Source organism: Haliotis rufescens, unplaced genomic scaffold, assembly GCF_023055435.1.
Source record: "Haliotis rufescens isolate VD_foot unplaced genomic scaffold, xgHalRufe1.0.p SCAF_66, whole genome shotgun sequence".
NCBI lineage: Eukaryota > Metazoa > Mollusca > Gastropoda > Lepetellida > Haliotidae > Haliotis > Haliotis rufescens.
This window is the reverse complement of record NW_025964357.1, coordinates 1410881-1427363: the sequence shown is the minus strand read 5'-3', so window position 1 is coordinate 1427363 and position 16483 is coordinate 1410881. Positions and strand designations below refer to the sequence as shown.

General features: G+C 42.5%; 1 protein-coding gene across 4 annotated transcripts in view; it reads left to right on the top strand.

Moving 5' to 3' along the window:
* Positions 1-16483, top strand: part of LOC124124907 (sorting nexin-14-like) — a 105125-nt gene that overhangs the window by 45119 nt on the left and 43523 nt on the right. For 2 of the 4 annotated variants that reach the window (XR_006859569.2, XM_046488195.2), the window contains exons 15-17: positions 273-339; positions 3795-3850; positions 8823-8855. Coding sequence is in view for 3 of the 4 variants with exons in the window: in XM_046488195.2 (XP_046344151.1) it covers positions 273-339; positions 3795-3850; positions 8823-8855 (156 nt within the window). In the remaining variant the exon portion in view is untranslated. Of the gene's footprint in view, positions 1-272; positions 340-3794; positions 3851-4468; positions 4502-8822; positions 8856-16483 lie in introns of all 4 variants that reach the window. The other 2 variants (XM_046488196.2, XM_046488197.2) reach the window with 2 other exon arrangements.

The following is a 16483-nucleotide window of genomic DNA, read 5'->3' as shown; positions in this document are numbered from 1 at the left end:
CCCTTGTCCCTTGTCATTCCGTATGTGTGGCAGTATACAGGACCTCGTCCCTTGTCATTCCGTATGTGTGGCAGTATACAGGACCTACTCCCTCCCTTGTCATTTCGTACATGTGGCAGTATACAGGACCTCGTCCCTTGTCATTCCGTATGTGTGGCAGTATACAGGACCTCGTCCCTTGTCATTCCGTATGTGTGGCAGTATACAGGCCAACTGTGTTGAGCACGGTTCACGGGTACCAGGTAACAGTTAGATTTCAACTTCTGTTTCAGGGCGTATGAGCATGCTTACAACCTGCTGGAAAACAACTTCCTTCCCTTGTTCCACCAGAGTGATGACGTAAGTCTGAGACTGTCACTGATTCACAATTATTACGTAGCAATGAAACCTTCTTGTGGTTTTTAAGCCTAACTGAATGTATATTAGACACATGTTACTTTCTAATGATCTATACATATCAACTCTCTTATATTTGGTGTGAGACTCATTTTTTTTGTCACAGATCATCTCACACGATCTCTATGAGAAATTGTGCCAGGGGTGTGGAAAATCAATGCATGACTTGTTACATGAGTTTGCAGGACCAGCCAAAAACCCAGCTTCATTTGTTGTCAGTGGACAAGCTTGTAATTTGTAACAACTGTATGTACTTGCGTATTGCGTGTTGACATGCTATTTCCGGTTTTTCATGCTTATGGAAATGTTTGGGCATTTGGTAAATATTCAAAACTCATTGTCCGTGTTAATTATGCACACCCACCTTCATACAGACACATTACTGGGGACAGTTGTACACTGTACAATATACAATTTACAGCAATATACACTACTTGCAAAAAATCATGACCCACAAATTTAGAAAATACCCCCCCCCCCCCCCCGCAGTATATGTAACAGGGCGTGGAGTCATTCTACAGATGACATCCTTCCCTTGTCAACTTGGGTTTACCCCTTATGTCATGTTGACAAGGCGTGATCTCGCATCAGAAGCTCCATCATTCATTTAAAGTTTGAGCAAAATAAGTCTCAGTACCTGCTATACGGGTCTGGGACATGCCTTCTGTTGACACAACATTAATGATGACCATCTTCTAAGCTGTTTCAGTCAATTCAGCTGGTTTCTTGGAATGGACGTCTTCAGTGGGGCTGTCTGAAAGAGCCTAATGCCTGCCCCTCGACATTGATTCTCTCCCTTTTTAAGGTCCACTCCTCATATGGTCTATGTTGACACAGCTGCCCCTAATAAGGAGACCATTCTGTACACACCTATAGCACTGGACGCCAGACAGTAACATGAGGTAAATGTGCTGGGTTATCAGGGAAATATGGTCCTTTGTCTTGTGTCTGGGATGAGGTAGAAGTGAACTGATCAATCCATGCCTCCATATTATCAATCTTGGAAGGTAGTTTGTCAGTGACCCCCATCAACATTGATACTTCAGATGTTTCCTCTGTTCCTGGTCATACTCAATCTTCCTTGACCAGCGAATCAAAGCAGGTTAAAATCCTGTATGGTGTCAATCTTCAGTGTTGAGTCCTTCAGTTCCTGTCTGAGTCCTGACCAGAAGACTGTCCTAACACCTAGCTTGACCTATCCTGCTGGATTAAACCTTGTAAGACAAGTCTGTCTAACATGTCCTTGAGTCTGCAACCCCATGCTGGAGCATCCTCCTTTTCCCTTGGCGTGCACCATAAAACTGGGCCATAAGGACTTCACCTTGCTCCATGACTGATGGACAAAATACATGTTTCAAGTCTATTGAGAACTGACGTGATTGAAGCAGTGTGTCCTAAATTCATTATGACACAGGCAGCTTCACTCCTGATGGCCATCCTGAACGCTTGTAAGATCTCATCCTCAGAATGAGTCTTACTGCAAACAAACCTTTCAACCTCATAGTGCCAAACATCTAATGAAGTTTCACCTTCAGCATTTGGAACATTTGGTCCTCATCCAGGTATATAATTGGGTATATTGTTCCACAGAACCAATACTTGTGGAATATTGATTTCTCCAGAACCAATGTTCAGGTGGAACATATTTACCCTCACATACAGATTCAAGTGTCTCTGGTGAGGAGAGTTCATGTACACATATTTACACATATTTACACATACAGTGTCACTGCAGGGGCTACTGATGATGTTCATTTCTGTCTCATGGCTCGATTCCAAATGGATGTCATTGTAACAGTGGTATTTATAACTTCTCAAAGACAAGTGATAAAATGTGGAGTGGGATGTGAAGATCTTTACAAGGTAGTTGGGATATGCCCTAAAACATGCATAATTTAATAATAAACATGATTGGTATGGATAGTATAATGGTTCTAGATAATAACAGTAATTTGTTTGTCTTTCTACCTTGACATGTCCTTATTGAGGTATTATCTGAACATTGCATAAAGTAAATCTTCATTTCAATGTGTAGAAGATGCTGGAGAATGACACACGCCATACTCTCTTACAACCAGAATAAAGAGAGGACAGCACAAAATGTACTCCAAACTACAAATAAACAGCTATAGGTCATTATTCAAAGTTTTAGCGAAATTATATATGAACCATAACATGGTTAAAGCCAGAGGAATATGTTGATCCTAAAGATTTCTCCATGACGGAAATAAGATTAAGAGGTAAAACATGAAAATGAAGGGGTGAGAATCACTCAAACTATAAACCTATATCAAACCAATACTCGTCATCAGCCCATAAAGCACTGGAGGTACAATTCTGCAGTTTGTGGGTTTTTTTTAGCGCTGATAGTTTGACAAGTTGAAATGATCCTATGTCGTAAAAATACGGAAAAGGTCAAATGAAAATAAACAACCAACATGCTCCCAAACATTTTTATTACCCCCGGTAGTGCATGCCATAGCCACAACTCCTGTGCAAACTGTGACTCAACTGAGCGCTGATGTGATTCACATACTCTTTATATGCAAATAACACTTCTTGATTGTTTTTTTTATTTAGAAAATAAAGTTTCTTAAGGTCATATATTTGTTTGGTTGTAATACAGTTTATTCACTTAATGATAGAGTTTACTTTATTAAAAACAAAACATGTAAAACAATACCAATTTCGATTGCATGCTGTGGGCAGAACAGTTACCGGCCCATTGCGTGAAATGCGCAAGCTAGTTGCCAATGCAGTGAAATATTTTGAGAATTATTTTTCATTCACAACTATTGCCCATTGCCCACAGTGAAGGGAACAATGAGAGACTGTTATGTGATAACAATTGTTTTATTACTGTTTACTTGTCACAAATTTGATGTTTCCACACCCAAGCATGCACATTTATAGATTATGTCTTCTTTATATAATATTTATTCTTTTTGTCGCTGCACAGTGCAAGAAAATACACTTGTAACCTATCTCTCTTTGAGTCTGTTTGGTTGGTTAGCGTATGTTAACCAATTTGTTTGTGTAAACAATTTGTTCAAAACCTTGAACCAGGAGGCTCCAAATACAATTCCAAAAGTGTGATGACTTTTCCCTGGACCTGAGTATATCCCGAGCCATGGCCCTGGCTCATACCCAATGTCAAGCATTCAATCAGTTAGGGTTTGCCAGCTATTGACATGTACAGACATTTCAGGGAAGGTAACTCATCCCTCTTTAAGAATAAATTAACAGTTTCAACTTGCTGCAGTCTTGCTTCCCCACTCAGTATCCAGTCCTAGAACCCACACAGTTTCCTCCTAGTCACAGCTGACACATTGGCCTCCTCTGACAAAGATGGAAGTACTGGAACATGTGTAATGTATGTGCCTCCCTGTGTTGTGTAGTATTACCGCATGGTGTGTGGAGGTCGGCCTGGAGCTCTCAGCAGGAACCAGTCAAGGTAAACTGCTCTATTGTACAAGTTCTTTCAGTTTTAACAATTTGTCAACTATCTTCAATTATGAATAACAATTATGTCTTCTCTCATTAGAGGGGGCACGGGTGGCCCAGTCGTCTAAGGCGCCGCAATTCGCTGTGCAGAGTTGCGTCCCTTGGGCACGCCAGAAACCTATGATTGTGGGTTCGAATCCCGGTTCGCCCCGATTATGTTTCTAGGTTTGTCAGCACCATACCCGTGCTCGTGGGTTTCACCGAAGTGGTAAACGTCTGAGACTTGCATCACTTCGAGCTTTCCTCCCACATTAAGCTGACACGCCGCGATATAACTGGAATACTGTTAAAAGCGGCGTTAAACCCAACTCACTCACTCACTCATTAGAAGTTCCCTGCCCTGAATCATATGCATGTTTAATATTTGATAAAAAATGTGAGTATTGATATAAGTTTTCCTCTTGACGATTTAGCACACTTTGTGCAGTGCCATGTGAGCTCTGATTTGTGCCAATATTCAGTCTGAACAATTCAAACTTTGCACTGCATGAACCATGAACTTTACTGGTTTATATGATGATAATGATATGAATAATTGACACATAGTTTATTTCTTTACATGGAGTAGTTTGACAAACTCAAGAAATAACAACAGCCATAGGTATGCTTGCTGTATATTGTGTGTGGTGTACTGTTTATCACTCGGCTAGCTGTGTGTGTGCACTGTGGTTCTAGAGGGTTCTAGCTTACATGCTGTCATCCCTCACCTAGCTGTGTGTGTGCACTGTGGTTCTAGACGGTTCTAGCTTACATGTTGTCATCACTCACCTAGCTGTGTGTGCACTGTGGTTCTAGACGGTTCTAGCTTACATGTTGTCATCACTCACCTAGCTGTGTGGGCACTCTGTGGTTCTAGACGGTTCTAGCTTACATGTTGTCATCACTCACCTAGCTGTGTGTGTGCACTGTAGTTCTAGACGGTTCTAGCTTACATGTTGTCATCACTCACCTAGCTGTGTGGGCACTCTGTGGTTCTAGACGGTTCTAGCTTACATGTTGTCATCACTCACCTAGCTGTGTGTGTGCACTGTGGTTCTAGACGGTTCTAGCTTACATGTTGTCATCACTCACCTAGCTGTGTGTGTGCACTGTGGTTCTAGATGGTTCTAGCTTACATGTTGTCATCACTCACCTAGCTGTGTGTGTGCACTGTGGTTCTAGACGGTTCTAGCTTACATGTTGTCATCACTCACCTAGCTGTGTGTGTGCACTGTGGTTCTAGACGGTTCTAGCTTACATGCTGTCATCACTCACCTAGCTGTGTGTGCACACTGTAGTTCTAGACGGTTCTAGCTTACATGTTGTCATCACTCACCTAGCTGTGTGTGTGCACTGTAGTTCTAGACGGTTCTAGCTTACATGTTGTCATCACTCACCTACCTGTGTGTGTGCACTGTAGTTCTAGACGGTTCTAGCTTACATGTTGTCATCACTCACCTAGCTGTGTGGGCACTCTGTGGTTCTAGACGGTTCTAGCTTACATGTTGTCATCACTCACCTATTTGTGTGTGTGTGCACTGTAGTTCTAGACGGTTCTAGCTTACATGCTGTCATCCCTCACCTAGCTGTGTGTGTGCACTGTAGTTCTAGACGGTTCTAGCTTACATGTTGTCATCACTCACCTAGCTGTGTGGGCACTCTGTGGTTCTAGACGGTTCTAGCTTACATGTTGTTATCACTCACCTAGCTGTGTGGGCACTCTGTGGTTCTAGACGGTTCTAGCTTACATGTTGTCATCACTCACCTAGCTGTGTGTGTGCACTGTGGTTCTAGACGGTTCTAGCTTACATGTTGTCATCACTCACCTAGCTGTGTGTGTGCACTGTGGTTCTAGACGGTTCTAGCTTACATGTTGTCATCACTCACCTAGCTGTGTGTGTGCACTGTGGTTCTAGACGGTTCTAGCTTACATGTTGTCATCCCTCACCTAGCTGTGTGGGCACTCTGTAGCTGTTTGGGCACACCATATGAGGACAAAGTAGCTAGGTACACAAGGCTTTCAAAACTGGTACTCCCACTTGATTCTTTATAGAAATAGGAGTCTCGACCTAACTTTGAGTTCAAAGGAGCAAATTTGTCTTCTGGTCAGTTTTTTAACCTTTGAACTATAATGTGTATCAGGAAACTTGACCTAGAAAATTTAATTTGACTGAGACATGGGACGAGTATTCAGCATTCACAGACAGTTGTCCCTTAGTCACCACGTGCTATATGTCGAATGAGAGGTACAAATATGAGTCATTTGACATGTATCGGTAGATAATACGAGTTTTGGAAGCCTGACAATACTTATGTGAAATGGAATGATTTTGTGATCTTAGTAAGCAGTACAGTTTCTAAACAGTCACCAACTGAGGCAGGTCCACACAAAGGTACATGTAGATCCTGTGCTGTGTTCCTGGAAGTGACCTCACACACCAGTACATGGGGGTCCTGTGCTGTGTTTCTTGGAGTGACCTCGCACATCAGTACATGGAGATCCTGTGCTGTCTTCCTAGGAGTGACCTCACACACCAGTACATGGAGATCCAGTTCTGTGTTCCGAGGATTGACCCTTAAACGCCAGTACATGGAGATTCTGTGCTGTGTTCCTGGGAGTGACCTCACACTCCAGTACATGGAGATCCTGTGCTGTGTTTCTAGGATTGACCTCACACTCCAGTACATGGAGATCCTGTGCTGTGTTCCTGGGAGTGACCTCACACACCAGTACATGGAGATCCTGTGCTGTGTTCCTAGGAGTGACCTCACACTCCAGTACATGGAGATCCCGGCTGTGTTCTGAGGAGTGTTCTCAAACACCAGTACATGGAGATCCAGTTCTGTGTTCCGAGGATTGACCCTTAAACGCCAGTACATGGAGATCCTGTGCTGTCTTCCTGGGATTGACCTCACACTCCAGTACATGGAGATCCTGTACTGTCTTCCTAGGAGTGACCTCACACTCCAGTACATGGAGATTCTGTGCTGTGTTTCTAGGATTGACCTCACACTCCAGTACATGGAGATCCTGTGCTGTGTTCCTAGGAGAGACCTCATACACCAGTACATGGAGATCCTGTGCTGTGTTCCTGGGATTGACCTCACACACCAGTACATGGAGATCCTGTGCTGTGTTCCAAGGTGTGACCTCACACACCAGTACATGGAGATCCTGTGATGTCTTCCTAGGAGTGACCTCACACTCCAGTACATGGAGATCCTGTGCTGTTTCTAGGATTGACCTCACACTCAAGTACATGGAGATCCTGTGCTGTCTTCCTAGGAGTGACCTCATACTCAAGTACATGAAGATCCTGTGCTGTGTTCCGAGGATTGACCTCACACACCAGTACATGGAGATCCTGTGCTGTGTTCCTGGGATTGACCTCACACTCCAGTACATGGAGATCCTGTGCTGTGTTTTCCGAGGAGTGACCTCACACACCAGCACATGGAGATCCTGTGCTGTGTTCCTTGGAGTGACCTCACACTCCAGTACATGGAGATCCTGTGCTGTGTTTCTAGGATTGACCTCACACACCAGTACATGGAGATCCTGTGCTGTGTTCCTGGGATTGACCTCACACTCCAGTACATGGAGATCCTGTGCTGTGTTCCTGGAAGTGACCTCACACTCCAGTACATGGAGATCCTGTGCTGTGTTCCTAGGATTGACCTCACACACCAGTACAGTGAGATCCTGTGCTGTTTTCCTAGGAGTGACCTCACACACCAGTACATGGAGATCCTGTGCTGTGTTTCTAGGATTGACCTCACAGAACAGTACATGGAGATCCTGTGCTGTGTTTCTAGGAGTGACCTCACGCTCCAATACATGGGGGTCCTGGGCTTTGATCCTGGGATTGACCTCACACACCAGTACGTGGAGATCCTGTGCTGTCTTCCAAGGAGTGACCTCACACACCAGTACATGGAGATCCTGTGCTGTGTTCCTGGGAGTGACCTCACACACCAGTACATGGAGATCCTGTGCTGTCTTCCTAGGAGTGACCTCACACTCAGTACATGGAGATCCTGTGCTGTTTCTAGGATTGACCTCACACTCAAGTACATGGAGATCCGGTGCTGTCTTCCTAGGAGTGACCTCACACTCAACTACATGAAGATCCTGTGCTGTGTTCCGAGGATTGACCTCACACACCAGTACATGGAGATCCTGTGCTGTGTTCCTGGGATTGACCTCACACTCCAGTACATGGAGATCCTGTGCTGTGTTTTCCGAGGAGTGACCTCACACACCAGTACATGGAGATCCTGTGCTGTATTCCTTGGAGTGACCTCACACTCCAGTACATGGAGATCCTGTGCTGTGTTCCTGGGATTGACCTCACACTCCAGTACATGGAGATTCTGTGCTGTGTTCCTAGGAGTGACCTCACACTCCAGTACATGGAGATTCTGTGCTGTGTTCCTGGGATTGACCTCACACTCCAGTACATGGAGATCCTGTGCTGTGTTTCTATGATTGACCTCACACTCCAGTACATGGAGATCCTGTGCTGTCTTCCTGGGATTGACCTCACACTCCAGTACATGAAGATCCTGTGCTGTGTTTCTAGGATTGACCTCACACACCAGTACATGGAGATCCTTTGCTGTGTTCCTGGGATTGACCTCACACTCCAGTACATGGAGATCCTGTACTGTCTTCCTAGGAGTGACCTCACACTCCAGTACATGGAGATTCTGTGCTGTGTTTCTAGGATTGACCTCACACTCCAGTACATGGAGATCCTGTGCTGTGTTCCTAGGAGAGACCTCATACACCAGTACATCGAGATCCTGTGCTGTCTTCCTAGGAGTGACCTTACACACTACACCAGCTGTCCTTTATGCTCATTGTACTGTTTATTCTTGTATGCCCACCAGTCACCTCTGTTGTCTATGGTAGTAATGTTGTTATGGACGTTGTGCTTCAGTATGTTACCCCCCAGCTGTGCCCCAGCCCCAAGGTAAACCATACCATCATTACCAGTTCATGTGGGAATGGGGGAACTGCATGGCCTATTGGCACCGGCTGTTGGGATATGCAACTAATGTATACTTGACCTCCTAATCTTGCCACTGCATGTAACATATGTCACACACTAGCCTGGGTTGGACAGCAGCAACACATTTCTATGAAGACTATTGTATATACTATGCATGCTGGATGTATTACATACTATATCTAAACACAGTAACAGACCTGTTTACTCCCATGGTTTTGAATAAAAAGCAGACTACGAAATCAGGTGAAAAATATATGGCTTTTAAGAATGTCATATAAATCAATTTCCTAACCATGCTAACTGATGAAATCATATTACTTCTAAATTAGAACAAAATACATTAAATACCAGTGCACAAATGCATACAAAGCTGTATCGAAAAGAATTTTGAAATTGGTATCGATTGTTGTCTGTTTTTCCATGGGCGCCACCCTCTTTGAACCAGGTTTGCATGACTAAAATAAAAGGTGTAATAATTATCGAACAGATGATTGTGTTGGTGACTTCACCTGCTCGCATGCTTGTAAAATGCTGACAAATAGCTGAAACTACTGAAAGGTTCTTAATGAACTGTAACTGGTAGGACAAGTTAAGGGGGAAACAGGCCTGCAGTAACCTATACAACACTGTATTGAGCAGACTAATATATATATATATAGTGCATGCTTGATGTATCACATAATGTCATGTCATATTGACACAGTAACCTATGCAACACTGCATTGAGCAGACTAATATATATATATAGTGCATGCTTGATGTATCACATAATGTCATGTCATATTGACACAGTAACCTATGCAACACTGTATTGAGCAGACTAATATATATATATAGTGCATGCTTGATGTATCACGTAATGTCATGTCATATATTGACACAGTAACCTATGCAACACTGTATTGAGCAGACTATTATATTCTATTATATATGTAATGCATGCTTGATGTATCACGTAATGTCATGTCATATATTGACACAGTAACCTATGCAACACTGTATTGAGCAGACTATTATATATATAGTGCATGCTGGATGTATCACGTAATGTCATGTCATATATTGACACGGTAACCTATACAACACTGTATTGAGCAGACTATTATATAATGCATGCCTAATGTATCACATTGTGTCGTATCTGAACACAGACGTGTAAATATACAGTATTCATCACAATTGTAGCATTTAATGTGCATGAGACAATTACTGCTAAAAAGATTTTTGATAGATGTAATAATCAATAATAAGAATAAACATACTTGAACGTAAGAATGGCATGCAGAGCTCGATTTAACTATATAAAACAAAAGACGTCAAATATGAAGAAAGAACAATGTACTGAAAAATGTCAGTGCACAAAAAAGGACACTAAAATGCTAACAGACAACGTTGGCAATAAAGAACTCCAGATACCGCTGCAATTTATAAAACATTCCAAGTTTAATCGGTGTGAAACGTCAAACAAAAGTCTTATATGATGCTGAGTTATTTTTCGTGATGCACATTTTCATAAGATCTAAAAGTGAACGTTGTGCAAGAATATTGAGGCACTTAGTCTACCTCAGACGACCATGACTATAATGTAGTTGAGAAAAGTGATATTTCCTGACTGATGGTGTAAATGTAGCTGCAAATATTAACCTGATTTAAAAAAGTCGCTACTAAATACTGTCCAAGATTTTGTTGTGCGTTAAAACAGCAAATTTCGACACACAGATACGACTTGAACGATTTGAACGACATAAATATAAATTAAGCGTCAAATGAGTGTTCATTTAAGGTTTTGTACTAAATACATGTACTAATTAGACAGATGACGTTCTTTAGTACTTCTTTCTTTACATATGACGTCTTTTGTTAGCAAGTTGTTCTTTGGTAACATTTTTTATTTTGAGTTCATTATTCGTATGTTAATAATGACCTTCATTTGTAACATTCATTCTTTATTTGACTATTATTGCGCAAGTCCAAAACATGAAAACAGACAAAAAAAACTAGTTTTTTGTCATATGAACTTATCTGATATTTGTCAAAAGAACATTTAAAAGTTTTTCTCCAATTTTAAAATGTAGCCACAAAGGGCCCTTATCACCCCTTCTCCTTGGTTTCTGCTCCAACACAACTGTTTGTGGTATTGGAGCTGCCATCTTCCTGTCTTCACTTGGGTAGTACTGTTTGGCTCCTGGGACCTGGGGGTCAGGTGAGCTGCCATCTTCCTGTCTTCACTTGGGTAGTACTGTTTGGCTCCTGGGCCCTAGGGGTCAGGTGAGCTGCCATCTTCCTGTCTTCACTTGGGTAGTACTGTTTGGCTCCTGGGCCCTGGGGGTCAGGTGAGCTGCCATCTTCCTGTCTTCACTTGGGTAGTACTGTTTGGCTCCTGGGCCCTGGGGGTCAGGTGAGCTGCCATCTTCCTGTCTTCACTTGGGTAGTACTGTTTGGCTCCTTGGCCCTGGGGGTCAGGTGAGCTGCCATCTTCCTGTCTTTACTTGGGTAGTACTGTTTGGCTCCTGGGACCTGGGGGTCAGGTGAGCTGCCATCTTCCTGTCTTCACTAGGGTAGTACTGTTTGGCTCCTGGGACCTGGGGGTCGGGTGAGCTGCCATCTTCCTGTCTTTACTTGGGTTGTACTGTTTGGCTCCTGGGCCCTGGGGGTCAGGTGAGCTGCCATCTTCCTGTCTTTACTTGGGTAGTACTGTTTGGCTCCTGGGACCTGGGGGTCAGGTGAGCTGCCATCTTCCTGTCTTCACTTAGGTAGTACTGTTTGGCTCCTTGGCCCTGGGGGTCAGGTGAGCTGCCATCTTCCTGTCTTTACTTGGGTAGTACTGTTTGACTCCTGGGCCCTTGGCGTCAGGTGAGCTGCCATCTTCCTGTCTTCACTTGGGTAGTACTGTTTGGCTCCTGGGCCCTGGGGGTCAGGTGAGCTGCCATCTTCCTGTCTTCACTTGGGTAGTACTGTTTGGCTCCTGGGACCTGGGGGTCAGGTGAGCTGCCATCTTCCTGTCTTCACTTGGGTAGTACTGTTTGGCTCCTGGGACCTGGGGGTCAGGTGAGCTCATGTCATGGCAAGATGCATGTCTATATATTCACATCAAGAAGGTAAATGTCGATGCTTCAGACAGCTGACCCGTCATGAGGTGATTCAGTTGACTTTGGCCTAACATGTAGATGTGAAGATTTTCCTGTTCTCTTCATATAATAAAATGTGGTCACCAGTGATCTCTTATTTAAAAAAATAAAATTGTCCTTTTCCAAAATGAAGATTGGTTTCCAGGGCAACCAAATTGGGAAAAGCATTTGGTCTGTAGACAAACATATCATTCATTGAAACTTTAGGATAGTTAGGGAAAACGAAGTCAGTTAGAAGTTGGACTAGCAGGTTGTCAAGGTAATTATTAGGTAGTCCTAGAGTTTGATATATTGCCAGTATTGTGCAAAACTATCAGTTTGAAAGTCGCACTTTCTTGCTGGAACTAATAGTTCATTTTTTTACGTTAATTATTTGGTATATTTCTTTTTTGTCTTTTATTTCAATTCATAACTTATGACTTTTAGTTGCTTGTTATCCCCCGCTGCGCGAAAGCGCGAAGCGGGGGATATAGTATTCACGACCGTCCGTACGTCCCACCTGTTTGTTGCCGCGATATCTCAAGAACTAAACACTGGATTGTCTTCATATTTGGAACTATGGTGTATATACAGACTCCGCAGACACCAGTCGGTTTTGGTGACCTTGACCCCATTTTCAAGGTCACAGCAGGCATATCTGCTTTTGGAGTTGGAAGACGGTGTTGCCGCGATATCTCAAGAACTAAACACTGGATTGTCTTCATATTTGGAACTATGGTGTATATACAGACTCCGCAGACACCAGTCGGTTTTGGTGACCTTGATCCCATTTTCAAGGTCACAGCAGACAAATCTGCTTTTAGAGTTGGAAAACGGTGTTGCCGCGATATCTCAAGAACTAAACACTGGATTGTCTTCATATTTGGAACTATGGTGTATATACAGACTCCGCAGACACCAGTCGGTTTTGGTGACCTTGATCCCATTTTCAAGGTCACAGCAGACAAATCTGCTTTTAGAGTTGGAAAACGGTGTTGCCGCGATATCTCAAGAACTAAACACTGGATTGTCTTCATATTTGGAACTATGGTGTATATACAGACACCGCAGACACCAGTCGGTTTTGGTGACCTTGACCCCATTGTCAAGGTCACAGCAGGCAAATCTGCTTTTGGAGTTAGAAAACGGTGTTGCCGCGATATCTCAAGAACTAAACACTGGATTGTCTTCATATTTGGAACTATGGTGTATATACAGACTCCGCAGACACCAGTCGGTTTTGGTGACCTTGATCCCATTTTCAAGGTCACAGCAGACAAATCTGCTTTTAGAGTTGGAAAACGGTGTTGCCGCGATATCTCAAGAACTAAACACTGGATTGTCTTCATATTTGGAACTATGGTGTATATACAGACACCGCAGACACCAGTCGGTTTTGGTGACCTTGACCCCATTGTCAAGGTCACAGCAGGCAAATCTGCTTTTGGAGTTAGAAAACGGTGTTGCCGCGATATCTCAAGAACTAAACACTGGATTGTCTTCATATTTGGAACTATGGTGTATATACAGACACCGCATACACCAGTCGGTTTTGGTGACCTTGACCCCATTGTCAAGGTCACAGCAGGCAAATCTGCTTTTGGAGTTAGAAAACGGTGTTGCCGCGATATCTCAAGAACTAATCGCTGGATTGTCTTCATATTTGGAACTATGGTGTATATACAGACACCGCATACACCTGTCAGATTTGGTGACCTTGACCCCATTTTCAAGGTCACAGCAGGCAAATCTGTTTTTGGAGTTGGAAAACGGTGTTGCCACAATATCTCAAGAACTAATCGCTGGATTGTCTTGATATTTGGTACTATGGTGTACAGGCGGGGGATATTTCGTCACTCTGTGACAAATACTTGTTAAATTAATATCTAAAAGAATCACATTTAGTTCCTTGTTAGTCATTTAAAAAGAATCAAGGTAAGTTCTTTGAGAAATAATAATACACTTCAGAACAATATTTTTGGTTGTTGACTTATGCTAATAACTGAAACTTCAAATGGCCCTGTGGTGATAGGATTGCCAAATGGTTAATACTTAATTCCACCTGGTGAACATTTTGGGATGTAAGTCTACCAGATGCTCACTGTAACAGCCAAAATATTCATACTTGAATCCGAGCCTACTTGTAGTTTGATATTCTTCTGCTCAAATTGTGTATGGTTGTGTGTTAGTACTAGATTGGAATCTCAGTGTGGACACCATGTAGCCATATTTGATTTAAGATAAAAATAACCACTGCTGCACATCAAGCTTTGAATTTTTTATCTTATCCTGCATTACTACTTAATGGTTCTACAGCTATTTTCTTGGCCCACGTTACAGAGCTCTGAGAGGTCCTGGCTACAGAAAATGTTGTATCTAACAAGTTGTGTGATTTGCACCCTTAAGACTGACCCCATGTGACTGGGAGTGACGTCACGTAATATCACATCACTTGCTTGTCACTGCTACTGCCAGGGTGGTCCATTTAGGCATACGATAGCATATTTTTGATAGCATATTTTTGCCTACTTTATATTTTCCCTTGCTTTTCACAAGCATGTGTGTTGTACTTCCCACCATCTTGTTTGGCCACGCTATCGTGTTTACATGTCTTGTGCTTTGATAATTCAGAGTCTATCTTAGTTTCATGTACTAAATACCTTACTATCAGGGGCCTCTTATAAGTGTTTATTTATACTCTTAACCTTGTCATTGATCTCGTTACTTTTTCTAAAGTTTTGAGTTACAATGCCACGCCATTTATCTCCTTGTATATAGTGTGTCTATTCTAATTACAATGTTTATATATCCTTGTGAATTGTTTGATAGGCATTACATGATGGATGACAAAGAAGACACAATTTATGGATAACAACTTCTTTAATTACTGTAAAGGTGACGTTTCGGTATAGATCCTTATACCGTTGTCAAGCAAGACTGAATGAGTTGTTGTTGTTGTTGTTGTTGTTGTTGTTGTTGTTGTTGTTGCAGTTGTTGCATTAAGTGTTTAAGAGGTCGCCTTCTGCCTAAGCAATTTTGGCTGACCTGTCCCTCTTTGGGACTCGTGTGTGAGTAGGGTACACATATCTATTGTGAGTTTGGTATTCACATAATTTCTGTTTTTGTATTGATATGATTTCTATTTTCTTATATTGATATAATTTCATTGTTATCCTTGGCTGCTCTGTTTATATACGTTCGAGAAGCTGTCCGTCTCTCAGAAATAGAGTTAGTTTGGCCTTGGCTATTGCATCTCTTGGCTTTAGGAGATCTATGACAGCAGATCTAACTGCAATTCTTGTTTTAACAGAGCCCAGGCTGGGGCGTGGTCTTGACATTCCAGTATCACGTGAGCAATTGATTCAGCCTGATTGCAAGATGAACAAACCTTGTCATAGTGCTTTATGTGACCGAGTCTGAGGCATGAGATGGCAATTTCAACTTTCCTTTCATCTGAGTATGAGTTTGGCTTTTGTTGGATCTTGGGTTGAATTTTGTATAGCCTTCTGCCGATCTTACTTCCCATTGGGCTCGCCATCTTTCTGTTATAGGGGCTTTGATTTTGCTTTTTATCTCTAGTTTACTAAAGGGAATAGGCTGTATATCTGCTTTGTCTAGAGCAAGTTTTTTAAAGTCCAGGGAGGGTGTAAACCTTTGTAGTGACTTTCTGTAGGCTGACTTCGAATGAGTTCACATACTAACATCCCAGATGCCTTTAGTGAGGGAATTTTCCGAGCTTGGGCTTCATCTCGAGTGTTTTTATCTTGTCATATCTTTTAACCAAAGGGTTTGATGTTTGTCCCCAGAACAATAATATTGCCTGCTCTCTTCTTAGTTTCAATGGGAGTTCTCCCGTTTCTACTTGTAGTGCTTCTAGTGAGGTGCCTGTGACCAGCAGTAGGGCTTTTTATTGTATACTGTGCATGCGGCTCAAGACAGTATTTGATGCTGAGTGAAAGGCCTCACAACCATAGTCCATTTTTGATCTGATAAGTGATTTGTAGAGGTCCAGCTGAGTGTCCAGCTGAGTGTCCAGCTGAGTGTCCCTCGATGTGCCCCAAGATGTGTCTGAAATTGCCCGTGATACGTTCAGGTCTTTTTGACATCTGTTTTCCACATATTCTATATGTTTGCGCCATGTGAGGTATTGATCAAGGATCACCCCAAGAAATATGTGGATTTTTCTAATTTGATTGGTTTTGCCTTTTATGGAGACACAGGGTGTCATAGCATCTTTCCTCCGGTGTTTGAATAGAACAGTTTTTTCACTTGAAAGGGTGAATCCCCATTTATTGCATTATTGATGTACTCCGTCCAGGGCTGACTGGATTTTTTTCTGATTTATGAAATATCTCTGTGCTTTACCCATATTCCTCCGTCATCAGCAAATTTAGAAGTTTGGGTAGGAGAGTTGACTTGATCAAAAAGATCATTGATCATGATGTTAAACAGGGTTGGGCTTATAATGCCTTGTGGCGGGCC